Source organism: Psammomys obesus, unplaced genomic scaffold (assembly GCF_907164565.1).
Source record: "Psammomys obesus unplaced genomic scaffold, mPsaObe1.curated_primary_1811, whole genome shotgun sequence".
NCBI lineage: Eukaryota > Metazoa > Chordata > Mammalia > Rodentia > Muridae > Psammomys > Psammomys obesus.
In genome coordinates this window covers 959,298-979,547 of record NW_026596415.1, presented here as the reverse complement: position 1 = coordinate 979,547, position 20,250 = coordinate 959,298, and the positions used below count along the sequence as shown (strand labels likewise).

At 43.8% G+C, this 20,250-nt stretch overlaps 1 protein-coding gene across 1 annotated transcript in view; it reads right to left on the bottom strand.

Moving 5' to 3' along the window:
* Positions 1-5,343: 5,343 nt before the first annotated feature.
* Parn (poly(A)-specific ribonuclease) overlaps positions 5,344-20,250 on the bottom strand; it is a 149,666-nt gene continuing 134,759 nt past the window's right edge. Inside the window, exons 23-24 of the mRNA XM_055597779.1 lie at positions 10,402-10,595; positions 5,344-6,245 (exon numbers count right to left, since the gene is read on the bottom strand). Of these exons, the coding sequence (XP_055453754.1) occupies positions 6,193-6,245; positions 10,402-10,595 (247 nt within the window). The 3' untranslated portion in view covers positions 5,344-6,192. The remainder of the gene's footprint in view (positions 6,246-10,401; positions 10,596-20,250) is intronic.

Here is a 20,250-nt window from a genome sequence, read left to right as displayed (position 1 = left end):
AGGAGGAGGAGGAGGAGGAGGAGGAGGAGGAGGAGGAGGAGGAGGAGAAGAAGAAGAAGAAGAAGAAGAAGAAGAAGAAGAAGAAGAAGAAGAAGAAGAAGAAGAAGAAGGAGAAGAAGAAGAAGAAGAAGACCCCACCCTCCAGCTAGCTGAATGCACAGCACTCACCAGGCCTAGTCAGCATGAGTGCTTCTCAAGTTCATGTTTTCAGCTTGATAGACACAGACAGTGGCTGACAAAAAGCTCCCAGCTAGCAGGAAGGAGACAGCTTCCTGCTATTCTAGTCCCGTCCAACAAAACTGTGATGCACCACTGCGCTCACAAGTCACCAGGAAAAAGATGACAGTAATGAAAAAGCTTAAGTAGATGTAGTCATTTGTTTTTTGTGTTTATTGGTGTTTTGCTTGCATGCATGTTTGAACACCATGTTCATACACTGCCCATGGAGGCTAGAAGAGAGCATCAGAACCCCTGGAATTATTTAGAGATTGTTGTGAGCTATTTGGATGCTGGGAACCGAATCTGGGTCATCTGGAAGAGTAAGCAGTGCTCTAAACCTCTGAGCCACCTCTCTAGCCTCATGGAATTTGTCATGAGATTGAAAACCCAAGTCATTCACAGATACTAAGCAGTTTTAAAGTTTCATTGAGTCCCAGGTCAGGACAGATGGGCCAGCCTGGCCTCTGAGTAGACAAGTGTCACAGCCTCTTCCCCTCTAAGATCAAGGTAAGTGCAGAGGCACTGCACAAATGGGAAGAGCATGCACAGATGCCCAGACTCAGCAATAAGAACAGCAGATTCTAAAATGCACACCCAGAACCTACACTGATTCCCCACTAAGGGACCAAAGCAATAGGACAAGCCTCTGCAGACAGTGCTGCCATTAGAACAAGACATCTGTACAGAAGAAGGGAGCCGGAGTCCAACATCAACACACACTAAAAAGTTACTTCAAGGTGAGTGGTACACTTAAACATAACTGCATCCATGTTTCCAGAAGGAAATACTGAAGAACAGTTTTAGAGCATCTAGAACACAGAAAGAGACAAAAGGTAAATCTATTCACCAGAACTACAGTAAGATTGGGGCGGCTGCATGGGTCACGTACTCATTGCACAAGAGTGCGAGCCAGAGTGGTCCCCTCATACCCATATGAAAGCCAGATGTCTGTAACCCCAGCACTGGCAGAGCATGTCAAGCAGGTCCCCAGAGATCACTGGCCAGTGTAACTCAAACCGTGAACTCTAGGCTCAGTGAGAGACTGCCTCAAAAATTAAGGTGGAAAGTGATAGAGGAAGACTCTTGAGCTCAACCTCTGGCCTCTACATGTATGTCTGCACAGATGTCATGCGCACACATGCACGGGCACATGCGCACGCACACACACTTTTTAGAAAGAGGAGCTGCAAGCCATATGTTGGGATGAAACATTTGCAGAACATTTGACAAAAAACGATACTGAGAGTGTCTAAAGTCCTACAACTTAAGAGGCAAATCACCTGATAAAACACAGATGTGAACTGATGTTTTGTCAAGGAAGGCAAAACACACAGCCAGGACACACACATCATTAGGCATCAGAGAAAAAACTGACAGGGTCATTGGATACACTACACACCTATCCAGAGGACTAAGTCAAAGGCCAATTCCAGCAAATGCTGGCAACGAAGGAAACTCCTGGGACTGCCCAGGCTGCTTGTGATAACAGAAATGCACTAGGCAGATGGCTCAGGGGATAGCGCACTTACCATGCAAGCAATGAGAAGGTGAGTTCAGATCTCCAGCCCCCACATAAATGCAGGCTGGCATGTGTGTGGTGGCCAGCCTGGAATCCCAGAGCCCAAGGGATGAAATGGAATATCTAAGACAAGTTGCCTAAATAAGACTAGTCAAATCAGTGAGTTCTGGGTTCAACAAGACGCCTGCCTCTGTGAATAAGTTAAGACAGCAATTGAGGAAAACACAGGCCATCAATCTCTGGACTCCTCTCTTACCTGCACACAAGTGTCCATGCATGTGAACACATGTATGCCACACTCAGCAAAATGCATTCACAATGCATATATATAATAAACCAACAAACGACAGGCACTTGGGGAAAGATCTGACAGATTCTTAGACGACATGCACATACAGCCGAAGCACCGTCTCGGTACATGCCCAGCCCTCGGCACTCATTCCCTCCAGTTAAGTTTTGGCTCTTTGAAAAAAAAAAAAAAAAATCAGGCCAGGTGCGATGGCACACACCTGTAATCTCAGTCCTCCAGGGCAGAGACAGTCGGATCTCTGTGAGTTCAAGGCCAGCCTACTCTCCAAAGTGAGTCCAGGAGAGCCAAGGCTACACAGAGAAACGCTGTCTTGGAAAAACAAAAACAAAAAAACCAGACAAAACAAATCAATGATTTATACAAGAATATTTACAAGAATTTTACTTACAAAAGTCTGCATCTGGAAAAAACATAGGTATTTGTAGAAAATGAAAAAACTGTTGGCACAGACATGCTTAAAAATTAAAAGAGGGGTTGGGGTAGCTTGGTGGAGAGGTACCTGCCTAATATCACAGGGCCTTGGGTTTTATGCCTAGCACCTGAGGAGACGGATGGACAATAAAAGAACTTGTTGCATGTGCAACATGGATAAATCCCAGAAAGGACATGCTGAGAGAAAGAAGACCAAGCCTCCCTGGTTGCTTTCTCAGCTCTGGCCATGTAACTCTGAAGTCACACATGTTAATCAAGCACTCTGCAGAAGCCACACCCCACGCCCATTGCATATAATCTTCAGTATACACTTTCTCATTCAGTTTTCATAAAATTAGAGAAGAGATTAACCTGTGTAAAAAAAAAAAAAAAATCAGTCCTGATTGCCTATGAGGCTGGGAGTGGGATGGGTTGGCTGAGAAGGGGCTGATGGGACTATCCCAGGGCAGTAGTATTGGTAAATGATTCAATGGTACCTTAAAGAGTTAAGTATTTCACTCAAGGTAGGATTCCCCTCAGGTCCCCAGATATAAACAACTACTAACTGGCTAACTAAACACATGAAGGATGGAGAGATGAGGTGGGGTAGGGCTGTTGCAGTGACAATACAATTCCTTCTGTTCAAGAGGGTAGCATCTCTGGCCAGTGACGCCTAACATTTTCATTGGGCCAGCTCAATCATCTGACCAAGAGAACCTCTGCTTGGCTCACCATAAGTCATGCTAGTGACAGGCAGAATACTTTTTCTTTTAATGAGACAACTGTAGTTTTTCTTTCCAGAATCCCCACAGTAAGGTCTGGCTGGGTCTGTCTACCTTTCTAAGGCTTGAGACAAAAAGGCACAAACTTTCCTTTTCCTGTCTCTATCAGAACCTGGCCATGCTTTTTCTGACACTTTGTACTTCTTCACTTTCTCTTGTCTTAGCATGCGTCTGCTTGTCAACTACCTGTCTGATCTCCATGCAGCTTAAATGACACGCATCTTTTCTTTCTCTTTATTCTCCTCCTGGGCAGCTGCTGCAACAGCTGGACTGCTGTGGGACTTAAAAAAAAAAAAAGTCCTTGAGCTCCTGTTTGAGTCTATTCTTATATTCTTTTATGAGACAAAGAACCTGAAAGGGGACCTCAATTTCCCCTTTATCATCTGGTTACCCCCAAATTCCTGCACATGAATGTTGGCAACTGAATAATTCCCCAAAAACGAAGATGACTGACTGACTGGCTGAGTAAATGGATGGATGGGTGGTAGAGGAATGGATGGGCATGCAGATAGATGGACAGATGGAAATAAGACAAACATACTAAGATGGCAACCATGTACAGTTCAAGTGGAGAATAAACGGAGCTTCCTGAATACTACTTTTGTTAATTTTCCTAAGATGCTAGTCGGGACAGTGAACAAATATACGGACAAAGCCCTGGTGTTTAATTTCCACCACAGCTTGCCAGTCCATGACTACAACATGCAGAGAGCCACAGCATTCCCTATTCACGCATCTGTCTGAGGGCTTGGTGAAAGCATTCAAGAATCCCACAAACCACAGCCTATGCCCACTATGCCTCTGGTCAGCCAGAAGCCTGTCCTGTTTTTTTTTTTTTTTTTTTTTTTGGAGATGTCAACATGGTTTGGCATGATTCCAGCACCTGTGAGGAGAGGGTAATTTTTGAACCAAAAATCGCAGTGATTGTTTCCATCAGCTTCAGTGACAGAGGGGAATTCAAATCAACAGCACCACCTCCTAACCCCGTACAATGCCTTGTGCACCTATCAAAGTTTGGTATTTTAGCTGCATTTATGCTCACAACTACTCTGTGGGGGCAGTTTTATTATTCTGATTTTATGGAGGAGTTTGAGGCTCAGAAGGTGTAAGAAATGTACCCAGAAACACACAGCTGGAACTGGGATGCAGCTCCATGAGGCCACGGAGCACATCTCACGCCAACCACACTGCTCCGTAGAACAATGACAGGGCAATGAGTACTGTATATATTCCTGAGTGGGTGCTGGGTGCAATGCAGACATTTATCACCTTTGGATAGAGACACTGTCCCCCTCTCATGTGAGACCTACATTTCCAGGACCAGGGGGTTGTCCGGACCACACAAGGACACACACTAGGCCATATGCATGTCCGAGATGAGCCAGCTCCTATTACTGGGTGCCTCTTTTTTCTTTTTTATAATTTTTAAAGATTTATACATGTACTATGTAGGTATGTGCACGTGTGTTGGTGTCAATAAAGGCCAGCAGGAGGCGTTGGATTGGCTGAGAGATGCCTGACTATTGGTGCTGGGATCTGAACCCTAACCCTCTGCTAGAGCAGTAAAAGCAGGGCTAACCACTGAGCTGTTTCTTCAGCCCCATAAATAATGTATCTTCTTCCCCCGTATGGAGGATTAAACCTAGGGCCTCAAGCATGACAGACAAGCACTCTACCACTGAGCTATACCTCCAGTCTCCCTTTTCCTTTTTAAAAATTAGTGTTAGACTGGGATATAGCTCAGTACTACAGTGCTGGACCAGTGCAAGCAAAGCCCTGGGCCCCATTTCCTGCACTTAAAACCAAACCAAAATAAAGGAAAAGTCAGTCTCAGGTCCCCACTAATCTTTAACCTTTAAGTTTGGAGACTTGGTAGAGCCAATGAACCTAGCTTACTCCCTCCCTGTTTCCATTTTCCACTTCTGCTGAGCTTAAGAGCTGAGCTGGGGCAAAGGACAAGGTCAGGAGCTTTACGAGTGAATTTGAGTAAGGTAAAGTCTTCTATACTTGCAGGTGTGCAACTCCAAGATGGGAGCTTGAGGCGAGGAACAGCTAGATGGCACACGCATCAATCACTCCAAAGAAAAAGTTAAAGGCTGAGGTTCTATGAAATTTTCTTTAATTCCATCTTTGAAATTAATTTTTTATTCTTATTTTCATGATACAAAAGTGTTACATATCCAGAAGTTTCTGCTGTGGAGTGTCCTGCAGAAGCACGCGCTGCTCTGCTGCTGTGGAACCTGTCAGGATGAGGGTTTGATGCATGCTGTAGGCCTGCCATTGTCACTCACTCACTCTCACTCACACACACACACACACACACATGCACGCATGCACGCACGCACGCACACTCACAGACACCGTAACAACAAGCAGGTGAAGGCACTGCACCATGAATGTAGCACTGTGCACAGGAACAGAAGAGCCAGCTCCTCACTCACACATCAACCATGAGGAAGAGAAACTTGAAATAATGTGCTCTCAAAGCCTGGGCAGTCAGCCCTGAAGACAAGCCTGTGCATTGTTTCCAGGCAGCAATGGTGGATGGCCAGGCACGTCTCCAGGCAGGACAAGCTCAGCACAAATCTGACCAGAACACCCCAGAGGCTGGCTGTCCTGGCATAGTTCACAGCTGACTTCCTCTCAGGGTGGCCTTGCCAACACTCATCAGGGCAGGGCGGATTTTCCAGGAGCAGGAAGTGATTAATTAATAACACACAAATACCTGCAACATCTCTCAACCATGACATGTGCCAATGGTCAGTTTAGTTTAAAACGCAAAATCGAGATAGCCAAGAAAGTAAAAAGTAGCTTTTGTAGGAAAGAAACGTGATTCCAAACCCTCCCATGCCACATTTGATTAAGTGAATACAGTATGGCTTCCAAACAGGCAGGCTGGGCTGGCTCTGTCTCGGCAGCAGCACCCTCACTGTGCTCCACGCTGGTTTCTGTTACCACGTGTCAGGGACTTCAAAGAGCACAGCAGGGCTATCTGTGATACTTCCTGGGGGGAAAGGAGAAGCACATTAAGGACTTGGATAGCCACTAGAGGAACACTCCCAGTGAGCACCAATAACACCCTATGCAGAACTTCATACAGGCAAGGAAGAAGTGCTACACAGGTAGGCTCTGGACTTGGGGATAGACACAGCACATGAAGGGGAAGCCACAGGAACCTTTGGAAAGGCAGCACACCTCCTGACAGGCTTTGGTTGCCTCACTTTGCTCACAGCCAGGAGCATGGTGTCAGCACTCGGTATATTCTCTGCTGGCAAGCAAGCTGTGCATTTCATTCATATACTTCCTAAAAGCCCATCAGACAGCCACCGATGTCACCATGATAGTGGTGCAAGAGCAGACATAGAAAGGTGAGGGGCTGAAAGTTACCAAGTGCCTGAGGAGAGCTTAGAACAAGCACCAAGCTCCTTGCTAGAGGTAGAGCAGCTGCTGCCTTCAGGAGAAATACTAGGAGCTGTAGGCCAGTGAGGACCATGGGACCCAGAACAGTAAGAGCAGCTGTGGGTTTTGTTTTTTTGTTTTTCCCTGAGGCAGAGGTGCAGGAGGATGAGTCCTTTCAGTCAGTTACAGCCAAGTTTCCTGTGAGTCAGAAACTCTTCTACTTCTGCCATTTGTTCAACATGGTGAGGTGACAGTGGCGACACAGCTGCACTGGTCTCCGCGCCACAGCATCTAGAGTGGCTCGTGTGGACAGAGCTGAGGAAGAGCAGATTCACAATGAAAAACATCTTTTTTCTAAGGACTTTTACTTAGTGGGCAAGGAAACAGGCAGACCCAAGGCTCTGGAAGAGATTCAAAATCCTGGCAACAGTCTAAATGTCCTTACGCTGGGGAATGGGTCAGTAGTAATATATCCTCAAAATGGAGTACTACTCAGCAATAAACAAATTGATGCAAATTTGATGCAAATCACACAGAAATCTACTGCATCGGGATAAGGATGAGGGGAGGAACCCACAGGCTTCCTGTTGTGTGAGTCCATGTACAAGACAATCTAGGAAAGACAATTGCAGAAACAACAAGCCAGGACTGAGGAGTTCGGAAACGAGCAGGAAGGAACTGTGTGGAATGAGAACTGTTTTCTGTCTGGCTCATTGTAGTTCTTCTATGATTTCGCATATATGGAAAACTTTACATATATCAAACTTTACATCTAAAACTGAAGATTCTTATTGGGCACAGATAATCTTTTTAAAATGATCACAGAAATGTTTTCTTTAAATGGGTTAGAGAGACGGCTCAGGTTGAGATTGCTTGCTGCTCTTGAAGAAGACCTGAAATCAGTTCCCGCACCCATGTTAGGCTTTGCAAAGACCTGCACTCCAGCTCCAGGAAGTGTGACCCCCTCTCACGACCTCCTATGCCACCCCACACCCCCCCCACAAGAGATAAACAAACTTTTATGAGTCTTTAAGATCTTGAGAACAGGGGCTGCAGAGATGGCTCAGCGTTTAAGAGCACTGAATGCTCTTCCAGAGGACCCAGGTTCAATTCCCAGCACCCACATGGCAGCTCACAAGTGTCTGTAACTCCAAGATCTGACACACAGACATACATGCAGGCAAAACACAAATGCACATCAAATAAAAATAAATTATTTTTAAAAAAAGATCTTGGGAATAATGTTTCAAAACTGTTTAGATGTGGGCGTGTGCATGTGTGGGCACGTGGTCTCAGTTACTGAGGAGGCTGAGGCAAGAGGGTCACCCAAGACAAAGAGCTGGAGGTCAGATTGAACAACACAGCGAGCCCCTGTCTCAGAAAGAAAAGAAATCCAACACAACTGCACTAACGTAAGGACTTCAGCTTGAAAACTGCAGCAGAGCCACTGGGCATGGGGTTCCACAGTGTCAGCACAGAACCGTGTCAGCTGCTTGCCAAAATCCTTTCTTCCTCCTAGATGCACTAGAGCTGCCTTCACAGGTGGCAAAAGCAGCTAAGTAGCAAGAGAAAGCCATTTGCTAAAGATTTCTGCTGTGCTCTGCTGTGTCAGGAGGCACCAGCCCTTCTGAAACCCCTTTGGATCTTGCTAAGCTTCATAAACATGCAGTGAGGCTGCTGTTCCACAATGACAAAAAGGAAACAGGTTTGTGAAGTTTGCCCTTAAGAAGTCTGAGCCCAGAGCTCATGTGAATTGGAGGCATCCAGTTCTAAAGGCCCTACATGTCTCTGCTTTGCAGTGGGGAGATGTGGCCAGACTTCATGGGGCTTGGAAGATTCTTTATAAAGGAAGATTGCTGCAGCTGTTCTAGATCAGAAACGAGGCACATGATGAAGCCATGCAACAGCACAGGTGACCAGTTCCCACCGGGCTTCTGTTTACCAATATGCTGTGTGCTCCCTAGCTCAGCAAGTGTGACTGTTTCTATTTTGTTTTCAAGAAGCAAGTCTGGCTGGACAAGAGGCCAGCAAGGGTACCCTAAATCCTGTCTATACCACAGCAGGAAGGGAGGGAGAAGCAGATGACCGAGTAAGTCTCCCTGTGTGCATAATGCTCAGGAGCAGTTGGCAGCCCTCCCTGCCTCTTTCTCTCCAGGTGATTTAAGGCATGTTCCCCCGAAGCACCTCTGCTCGGTTCAGTTGGCTTCACTAAGTATGAGTGGGTCATTTTCCCAGGTCAAGAGGAATGAACTGGTAATTTCCATAATACACTTGCTCTAGCTGAAGGTTGTGTTGGAAGATCCCAGTAAAAAAAACTCCAGTTTTAGCTTCATTCCAGAAAAGCTCAGGGCCATGATAGGGACCTGACTATTCTCAAAATGTGGTTGGACCACGCACTAGCTGGAGCTGGCAGCAGCCCCCTAGCAGAACAGTGTCTGCAGAGGAAGGCCAAAGGAAAAGATGGGCTGCTTATGGTCACTTCTTGTCCTACAAACTCAGACACTGAGCAAGGCTCCCCACCCTTTACAAGAGAGCAAATCAGAACTTTGTACTTCTTTTTGGAACTGCAAAAAGAGACAGCACAGGAAAGACACCTTGACAACTGTGAACTTGGAGAACTGGGTTTCTTCCTGATGGAGCATGCATGGTCTGGACTAGGCCCCCTGCACGTATGTTGCTGATGGGCAGCTTGGTCTTCATGTGGGTTGCCTGGTGAGTGAAGGGGTGGAATGTGGGAGGCTGTTTCTAACATGGACTCTATTACCTACTTTGGATCACTTCCCCCTGGCAGGGCTGTCTTGTCTGGCCTCAGTGAATGAGAATATGCTCAGTCCTGATGTGACTTGATGTGCTGGGGAGGGCTGATACAAGGGAAAGGGAGAGTGGGAGGAAGAAAGAGGAGGAGTGGGCACTGGGAGGAGAGAAGGGAGGAAGCACCCTTGGGATGTAAAGTAAATAAACTGAAATAAAATAAAAATTTTCAAAAAAAATCAAGGGTCAAGTTAGCTAGAAAAAAGAAGTACAAAGTCTACTTTTGTTTTTAATTCATATTTTTCAGCACTGAAACTACTGCTTCAATGGGAGGAAAGAAAAGCCTATTTTATTAGAGTATTCTCAGTTTAAAACAATAAATAACCAATACAAAACTTTTACTTAAAATGATAAAACTACAAAAGAAATTAATCTATTAATGTATTCTATAATTACATGTTTTAATTTTTTGGAGACTGACCTCACTCTGTAGGCCAGATTGGCCTTAAACTCATGGGGATCTTTCAGCGTCAGCCTTCCAAATGCTGTGATTCCAGGCATGCACTGCCAAGCCTGGCTTGTTAATTTTAGTATTTAGAGATTGTGACGATGAGGCTGGAGAGATGGCAAGCAGGAGTTCACTGTGTTAAAACGAAGCTGCAGCATGTGCATACAGTGGATAGGCCTATTTTTGACTGCGTATGTGAAGTGTGCTATGCCAGCTGCCTCCTGCTCTAGCCAAACAGACAGAAGCATGTTTGCCATTGTGCTGAACTGAAAGTCCTCGGAAATCATGAGCCCAAACAAACCCTCTTCCCTTAAGGTGCTTTGCTAAGTAACCCATCACAGCAAGGAAAACTATTTTCAACTATTTCTAGAGACACCAGGCCCTGTGGATACCACATGGGGTCTGTCCTCAAGTGAAGCCCTGCTATCATTTTACTTCCAAAATATGAGCCTCCTGAGGCCTGAAGCAGTCATGGTCAGAGTTAGTCAGAGCCAATACCAACCTGCCAAGGAAACCTCTTTCTTCATTCTTTTTAACTTCTTGGTCTTTTTTCTTCCCTCTGGGAGAGGTTCTGCACAGGAATCTATCTGTTCAAGCTCAGAGTCGGATCTCTCCCCAGATTCTCTGTCTTCTAAGCCAGCGTCCCTTGCATCTGGACTCAGATTTCTCTTTCCAACCATGCCAGTTGCTGTGAAGCTGCAATATATGAGGTGAACAATATGAGTGGTGCTGGGAGTAGAAGAGGGGCCAGTGAAAATGTCACTGGTGGGTGGCATCTGAATGCAGCCTCAGGCTCCGCTGGGCAGACTCGTCAGAGGCAGGTTCCACAGGTGCTGTGCACAAAGGCAGAACTGGGTTGTTCTTTTTTTCTTTTTTGACTTGATTTATTTTTATTTTTTTAACATTTTTTTTTATTGATTTTTTTGGGATTTTCCAGTCCCACTCATTTCCTAGTCCTTCCGTATCTGCCCTCCACCCATATAACCTCCCTCCTAAAAGAAAATAAAAATTAAAAAAACTCTGCGTAGAAGCTGCTGTGTGTCACATAGCATACCCTTTTGCCCAGACAGCTTTATTTGTAAATGGTCATTGCAATGAGTATTGGTTCAAGGACTCTGGCTTCTTCTACACCATCAGTACTGATCCTAACCAGGTCTCCTTTCAGATATCCTGTTGTTGCCCTGTGTCACGGAGATCTTACAGCTTTAGATCTGCAGGACTGACCCCTTCACATGCTCCAGCAGTTCACAGATGGAGTGGATATTTGAGTAGATACACTCAAAGCCCTGGATCTGGGCCTGGTGGTGGCTGAGTTATTGGTCAGCCCACTAACTAACTGCACCCACTCTGGCCAACACTCTTGCACTGCCCAGGCGAGGGGCAGAGCCAGCTCTCCTAAGAGCCACAGACACCCAGAGGTGGGGCCAAGCTGGGCTGTTCTTAGCATTAACAACTCTCTATAGAAAAGGTCTGGCTAAACTGCTGTGGTAGCGCGTTTAATCCCAGCACTCTGGATCTCTGAGTTCGAGGCTAACCTGCTCTATACAGAGTTCTGGGACAACTAGGGGTAGGGAAATCCTGGCTGTATTTGGATTACAGAGGAGTGAACAGCAGAGGTACAATGACAGAATCATAGTTTTGATGACATTGAACCAAAAAAGAGCAATGGCACCTTTAGGGCTGCTGAAGGATGTAGAGCCGGACAGAAGAACTGTTAACCCAGCTGCTCCTGCATGGCGACAGAACACAGCTCACCTTTGTGTAATTCTCTTCTCTTCCAAAATGGTAAATTGTTAAGTTTATAATGAAACTTGGTTTTGTTTTTAAAGCTTTATAGGATTTGACGTATTTAACTAAATTAGACTATAGGTCTGATTTTTCTTTAAGAAAATGTTTCCTGAAATGAAACTTGATGAAAATTAGTCCATGTGGCCAACAAGACCTGTCTCCTAAAAATGGGTCTTATAAATAGAATCTTTCTAAATGATGAAAAGCATTTAAAAAACAAAAGCAACCCTCCCCCCCCCAACCAAAGTATTCCATTGAAGAGAAGCCTTCAAGTAGAGAGAGCAGGGTGTACAGGGAGAGAAGAGAGCTGACCTCATTCCTATTAGCTTTCCTAGGAAGTGTCACCAAGAGATACCCAAGTCAAAACTCTGGCTGTTCAGTTCTGTTCCTCCACAGTCCTCCTATTTCTTGTGCACGTGACAGATACTCTAGACCGTCCACCCGTGTGAAGAGAAGTCATTCCATCACTGGCCTCTTGCCACACACAGGGCTTGTTGTTTTTTTTGTTTGTTTTTTTTTTTTTTTTTTTTTACTTTTGTGGCATTCTGCCAGAGAGATGGGGGCACCAAACAAAATGACACGTGGATATACCTTGAGGAAAGGTTCTGCTTCTGAGAGCTCAGATGATACACCTCCAATAATGCAAAAAAAGAAAAGCAAAAATTGGACGTGTATCATTCATTACTGTGTCATCTGTAACTGCAGAATACAGCAAAGCAGCTGAATGTCTAAGTACAGAAAACTAAGTGACTACACTTTTTATAAAACATAAAATCTAAACAACATACAGAGCAGTTTAAAGAAAAGATTGGGAAAAAAAGTTTATGCAGTGACTTCCAGTAACAAAAATGGAAAAAATAAGGTGTAAAAAGAATAACTGGGGGCTGGAGAAATGGTTTAGAGCTTGAGAGTACTGGTTGCTCTTCCCAGAGGTTCTGAATTCAATTCCCAAAATCCCTATAGTGGATCACAACCATCTACACTGAGATCTGGTGCTTCCTCTGGAGTGTGGGTGTACATGCAGACATTGTACACATAATAAATAAATCTTAAAAGAAAAGAAAGAAAGAAAGAAAAGAACAACTGATAAGCTGTTATCTTCAGTCATGAGGGGTGTGGCGGAGAATTGGGAAGGTCTGAGTAGTCAGCAATGGGTGACTGAGCAATGACAGAAGAACACAGGATAACACCCAGCAAAGCCAGTGAGAGTGCTGCTGTGGTGTAGAGGGAGGGTGAAAGTAGGGATGGGCTGGGAGAGGCCAGCATGAAGAGCTTATGGTGTGAGCAGGGAGATGGAGGTACTCAGGAGAACCCCACAAGTATCAGGATCCTGGTTCAGTTCCCAGAACCCACATCTGCCAGCTCACAACAGGGCTATAATTCCAGCTCCAAGGAATCCAAGGCCTCTGCCCTCCAAGGACACTGTACTCACATTTATACACGTAGATAGACACAGACAGGCAGACACACACACACACACACACACACACACACACACACACATCTTTAAAAGTAGTACCACAAGCTAGTGACCAAATATCAACACATGACACTTGGGGGCACTCAGAACAAAACAGAAGTGGGGGGGGGCAGAAAAGAGAGGAAAGTGTATGTTTAAACATGATCAGAAATACATTATCAGCCTAATAAAATAAGGGAAAAGCCATCTTGGGCGCATACCAATCTCTATCTGAGGGAATGTCCTATCCAGGTTCCCAGCTTGGCGATGGCACAGGTCTTTCCAGTTTTAAGTGCCTTAGCCCTTGCTTATCCAGAATACTGGATAACGACTATTCTCTCAGGAGCTGCCTACAAATACCCTGCCATACTATCCAAAACTCTGCTGGCTCTCTCCCCACAGGCTGATACTGGGAGCACACACAACTTCTCCCTGGACTCTGACAACAGGGTCCCAGTTGGCCAATCTCAGCCTTTCTACCTCTCTCCAGTCTCTGATCCTTTACAAATTTATTCCTTCTAATGTTGTCAACATTCCTACAGATTGGAAATGTGAGCAAGGTACTCTGAGCTCAAGGGTGTCTTTCGTTTTCCACTATACACCTAAACGCACGTGCAATGTCCAGGATCACCTCTCTTCTCATCTTCTCCTTCCCTGGCTCAGACACAGGGATGCTTACCTATGCATCCCACCAAATGCCATGTCCACAGCCCAAGGACATTCTGTCTTCCTGTTTCAATGTTCCTATTCAAGCAAAGTGCCTGATCCCTTGGAATTCCTGCTCAAACACCATACCCCCAATTTCTGTTTAATGTTCCTTGTGCTCCATGCTACAATGCTGGGCCTGGCTTTCTCAAATGATTTTCCTTTTTATTTATATTAAACAGAAAATGGGGACAAAAAAAAGTACCTATCAGCAGAAAAAATACCTGGGGTGTGTTCTTACTGTGAAACACAACTGAGCATTAATAAGTGAGGAGGTACTGGTGCATTCAAGGAGGTGAATCACCAAAACTGTTCCAAGCAGATGATGCCCTCAGAGAACATTGTGGGAACTTTACATTGCCATTTACAGGGAATTCTAGAAGAGAGAAAACAAATTATATGGAGAAAAAAATTCCAGAGGGATGATGGGGGTGGGAGGGGCAGATTTGGTGGAACTTGGATCTGGCCTGAGCTACACAACAACAGCCTGGGTAACACACAGAAACTCTGTCTCAAAAAAAAAAACCAACCAAGACAAGGTCATCCATTTTCTCCAAACCAATTCGATCTGGTACTTGAAGTCTTAGCTACAGCAATAAGACAACTGAAGAAGATCAATGGGATCTTAGAAAGGAAGAAGTCTAAGTATATTTATTTTCAGATGATATGAGAGTATATATAAGTGACCCTAAAAAACTCCACTGGAAAACTCTTACAGCTGATAAACTACTTCAGCAAAGTAGTTAGATGCAAAATTGAGTCATAAGATCAGTAGCTCTCCTGTATATAAATAACAAAGGGACCTAGAAGGAATTGGGAAAACAAAGCCTTTCACGATATCCTTAAAACAAATACAAAATATTTTGGGGTAACTCTAACCAAGGAAGTGAAAGAACTCTTATGACAAGCCCCCTTAAGACACTGAAGATAGAAACTGAGGAAGATATTGGAAGATAAAAAGACCTCCAACCCTCAAGGAACAATAAGATTAATATAATAAAAATGGCCATCCTGCTGGGCGGTGGTGGCATAGCCTGCAATAACTCTCCACTGTTCTGTAAAACCAAAACCAAAGCCTTTAATCCCAGCATTGCAGGTGGATCTCTGAGTTCAAGGCCAGCCTGGTCTATGCAGTGAGCTCCAGGACAGCCAAGGGCTATGCAGGAAAAACAAAAAACAAAAACAAAAAGAACAAACAAAGGTTATCCTACCAAAAGCAATCTACACATTTAATGCAATCCAATCCCTATAAAAATTCCAACACAATTTTTCATAGATCTTGAAAGGGCAATTTTCAGCTTCAAATAAATACACGTACACACACCTCACCCCACCCCATGGTGGGGTGGGTGGATAGCTTAAAACAATCCTAAATAATAAAAACTGCTGGAGGTCTCACCATCCCTAACCTCAAATTGTACTATAGAGCTATCATAATAAAAACAGCATGGGATTAGCACAAAAACACATGTTGATCAATGGAATCAAATTGAAGACTCAGTCATAAATCCACCTATGGATACCTGAATTTCTTATAAAGAAGCCAGAAATACACCCTGGAAAAAAGAAAGCACCTTCAACAAATGGTGCCTGTTGGAGTGGATGGCTGCATCTAGAAGAATGCAAATAGATCCATACTTATCACCCTGTACAAAACTCAACTCCAAACATAAAAAACCTCAACATAAAACCAGATACACTGAACCTGATAGAAGAAAAAGTGGGGAATAGTCTTGAACGCACTGGCACAGAAGACCACCTCTTGAGCACAACACTGTCAGTGCAGGTTCAACAATTACTAACCAGGCTCTCATAAAACTGAAAAGCTTTTGCACATCAAAGAACACCTTCATTCAGACACAGAGACAGCCTATGGAATGGGAAAAGATTTTTACCAGCTCCACATCTGACAGAGGGCTGTCTTAGTTAGGGTTTGCATTGTTGTGAAGAAACACTATGACAATGGCAACTCTTACAAAGGAAAACATGTAATTGGGGCTGGCTTACAGTTTCAGAGGCACAGTCCATTATCATCGATGGTGGGAAGCATGGCAGTGTCCAGGCAGACATAGTACTGGAGAAGAAGCTGGGAGCTCTACATTTTGATCCACCGGTAGTATGGAGGGGACTGTATACCACACACTAAGTGTAGCTTGAGCATATATGAGACCTCAAAGCCGCCTACACAGTGACATACTTCTTCCAACAAGGCCACACTCACTATGGGCCAAGCATTCAAACACATGAATTTATGAGAGCTGTACCTATTCAAAACACCACAAGAGCTAATATTCAAAATATATAAAGGACCAAAAATATTAGATATTAAGAAAACAAATAACCCTATTTTAGAAATGGGGTACAGATCTAAGCAAAATATTCTCAAAAGAGGAAACTCAGATGGTTAAGAAACACTAACAAATGTTCAATATTCTTAGCCATCAGAGAAATGCAAATCAAAACTACTTTGAGATTTCATCTTATACCTGTCAGATGGATAAGATCAATAAAACAAGTGACAGTTCATGATGACAAGGATGTGGAGCGAGGGGAACCTCCTCCATTGCTGGTATGAGTACAAACTTGTACAGTCACTATAGAAATCTGTGTGGTGGTTCTTCAGGAAGATGGAAATCAATCTACATCAAGATCCACTTACACCACTTTGGACATATATCCAAAGGATACTTTATTCTACCACAAGGACACTTACTCAACTATGTTCATTGATGTTCTATTCATAACAGCCAGAAAATGGAAACAACCTAGATGTCCCTCAACAGAAGAATGGATAATGAAAATGTGGTACACCTACACAATGGAGCATTACTCAGCCATTAAAAACATGACATCATGCTAGACAGTAGTGGTGGCACTAAGAAGGCAGAAGCAAAAGAATCTTTGAGTTTGAGGCCAGCCTGGTCTACAGAGTGAGTTCCAGGACAGGAAAGGTTATCCAGAGAAACCCTGTATTGGAAAACCAAAAGACATCATGAAATTTTTAGGCAAATGAGGTATCCCAGATAAATATGGTATGCATTTGCTTATATGTAGATAGCCGTAAAGGCAATGATAACCAAGCTATAATCCCCAGAACCTTAGAGAGTTCTATGTAAAGGACTAGAGTAGCATTTCCCAACCCATGGGTGATGATCCCCACAGGCGCTTTACCTCAGATATCCCGCACAGTAGATATTTACTTATGTTATAATTCATAACTGTAGCAAAATTACAGTTATTAAATAGCAACGGAGAGGACAGGAGCCCCACAAGGAGACAAACAAAACTAAAAAATCTGAGCCCAAGGGGACCTGCAGATTCTGATGCACCAACCAACCATGAACGGACAGGACCTAAACCCCCTGCTCAGATGTAGCTGATTGGCCGCTCAGTCTCCATGTGGGTTCCTGAGTAAGGGGAGCAGGGGCTGCCTCTGTCATGAACTCAGCTGCCTGCTCTTTGATCACTTGCCCCTGGTGATGAGTGCTTACCAGGCCACAGAGGAAGGGGATCCAGGCAGTCCTGATGAGACTTGATAAGCTACGGCAGATGGCAGAGGGGGAGGAACTCCCCCTCTCAGTGGACTAGGGAAAGGTGATAGGGAAATAGGGAGGGAGGGTGGAACTGAGAGGAATTGAGGGAGAGGGCTTCAATCGGGATATATAATAAATAAATTGTGAAAAAATTAAAATTTAAATTAAAAAATAATTTTATGTTTGGGGTCACAACATGAGGAACTGTATTCAAGGGCCACAGTGCTAGGAAGGCTGAGAACCACTGGACTAAAAGGGACAGATAGATCTTGCTATAAGAGGGAAATAGAATAGCTAGATATGGATAAGAAGGATGTGGGGCTGGAATGGGAGGAGAGAGAAGAGGGACATAAGGGAAGGAATATGGATAGAGACAGCTAAAATTAAAGATCATTGGAGGGGTAGTGTGGAAACCTAATACAGTGAAACTTACAAAAATATATACATATATGAAGGTGATCTAAATACAATCACCACATAATGGAGAAGACAGAGCTCCAACTGAATAAATAAAGCTTCCAGTACCAGGAATGAGTTACATCTAATTGAGTTGTTGACCAGAGGGTCTCATCTCCAACTGATAACCACTTGCAAATGAAAATCTAGTTTTCTCCAAGGGGGTCATGCTAGGGAAACAACTACTTGTAAGAGTGGGCTGCATACCCAGCAATGGCCAACAGAAAATGAACTCAACAGCATCTTTGGAGGTTCCTTGTCTCATAACATCATTTCAGCCCCGACCCCAATTATCTTGTTTTAAAATTTTATTTATAGAATTTATTTTTCTCTTTACCCTACAGATCCTTTGTGTATATATTATGGCCTCCAATGTAGTGTTTTTATGGGATGTTTCTGTGTATAAATGAGTGGGTCTCTGAGCCTGTAACTGTTTCTGGAGCCTTTTCTGGAACTCTTGTAATTCTATTTGTTTTATCCTATTCTGATGTGTTAGTTTTTTGTTTTATCTTATTTTATTAGTAGTCTTTGAAGCCTATTTGTTTTCTAATGAAGGACAGAAAGGAAGTGTATTCAGACAGGAGGGAAGGTGAAAAGGAAATAGGAGGAGTAGAGGGAGGGGAAAACATAATCAGGATATATTATATGAGGAAAAAAAATCTATTTTCAATAACAAAATAAATTGGACAAAGAAAGAACAATACCCTTTGAGATTTCCCTAAATTTGTGCCTCTCTGCACTTGTTCTATATCTCCCTGCAATCTGCCCACAGTCCTTAGTGTGCTTCTCTAGATGTCTGGGAAATGAAATTATAATTCTTGGTCCTTGGGGCTGCCCAGGGACTGCCAGAATATCACTGCTTCCACTGCAGAGCAGCAGTAAATCATGCTGCAGCTGCAGCTGCATCTCCATCTGCTGACACAAGGGCTGTTCCCAACGCCTAGGAATTATAAACAATGCTGCTACAGATGTTCATGTAAAAGCTCTGCTGTGAGTGTTCTAGGAAAAATATCTAAACGTAGGACTCCAGAATGACAGAAGAGCCCAGGCGGTGAGCTTTGCTGTCCAGGAACCTGCCAGGATAGTTGCTGGCCACTCGCTTACCCTCTTAGAAGGCTGCTGTTCTACCTTATCTTTTCTTTTTTTCCTTTTTGGCAGTGTAATACAAGCTAGGGCTTCTCAAATGTTACCCAGCACTCCTGAGCTATTACTTACTTCCCCCACTCTAAAACTGAGTTGCCTTACATGAGTTCTTTATATTTTCTAAAAATAATTACTTTATCGGACAGAAAGGTAGCAAATATTTTTTGCTAGATGATAGCTTCTTTTGTAATTTCTACATGTGTTTACGTGTCTGCATCTAATGTGTGATTACACAGAGGTCAGTGGTCAACCATAAGTGTTGTTCCTTAGATATCGTGTACCTTTTCTTATTTACTATCTTAGAGATAGGGTCTCACCATGTATCCCTGGCTGGCCTGACACTCTATATAAAGTGGGCTGGCACTGAACTCAGAGAAGGTCCTGCCTATCTGCCTTCTAAGTGCTAAAATTAAGAACATAAGCCATCATGCCCGGCCCTCAATTATTTTTAATCCATGAAAGCAAAATTCACAGATATGAAGACTGGGTAGAGAACATCCTTTGAAAAAAAGCACGTTTACTATAAATCCAGCTTATTAGTATTTTCTTCTTTGACGGAGCATGTTGTGGTATTTAAAAAACTTTTATCCCCTAGGCTGAAGAGATGGCTCAGCAGTTAACATGCTGCGGGACTAGTAAAGTCATGGATCTTAGAGGAGAATCTACAATCACTACTTTAATAAACCAGTATAATCCCTAACTACATTCTAAACATTTGTCCTTATATCCACCTCTCATCAAAAAAATTTCTCACTGCAATAGATAGAAACCACTACAGAAAACCACAACTAATCAAAATGCAGAGTTGTGGCTCTCAGTCCCAATGGTTACATCTAAAAACACTCTTGCACCTAAGGCACACTGGGGAAGAGGGGATGGAAAGACTGGAAGGGTCAGAGAATCAGGGAGTTTGCTGTGATATACTGTGTCTCCTAGTCAGGTCAGAAGTAACATCCAAAAATTCTCACCAACATGACTGCCTAAACATGAGCTGGACAAGAAAAGCACCTATAAACATGCCAGAGTGGAGAGGGGAAATCCCACGTGGCCTCAGCTCTACACAAAGAACTACAGGCAACTAAGGATGCTGAGAGCAGGAGGAATAAGAGAGTCTGCAGAGTCTGGAGAGAGGAAAGGGAAGAGGGAAACTGTGTAATTATACTATAATCTCAAAAAAAGAAAAGAACAGGGACACTCGGTGCTCTTCCTAGAGGAACTGGGTTCAATTTTTAGCACCCACATGGTGGCTCACAGCCATATGTAACAA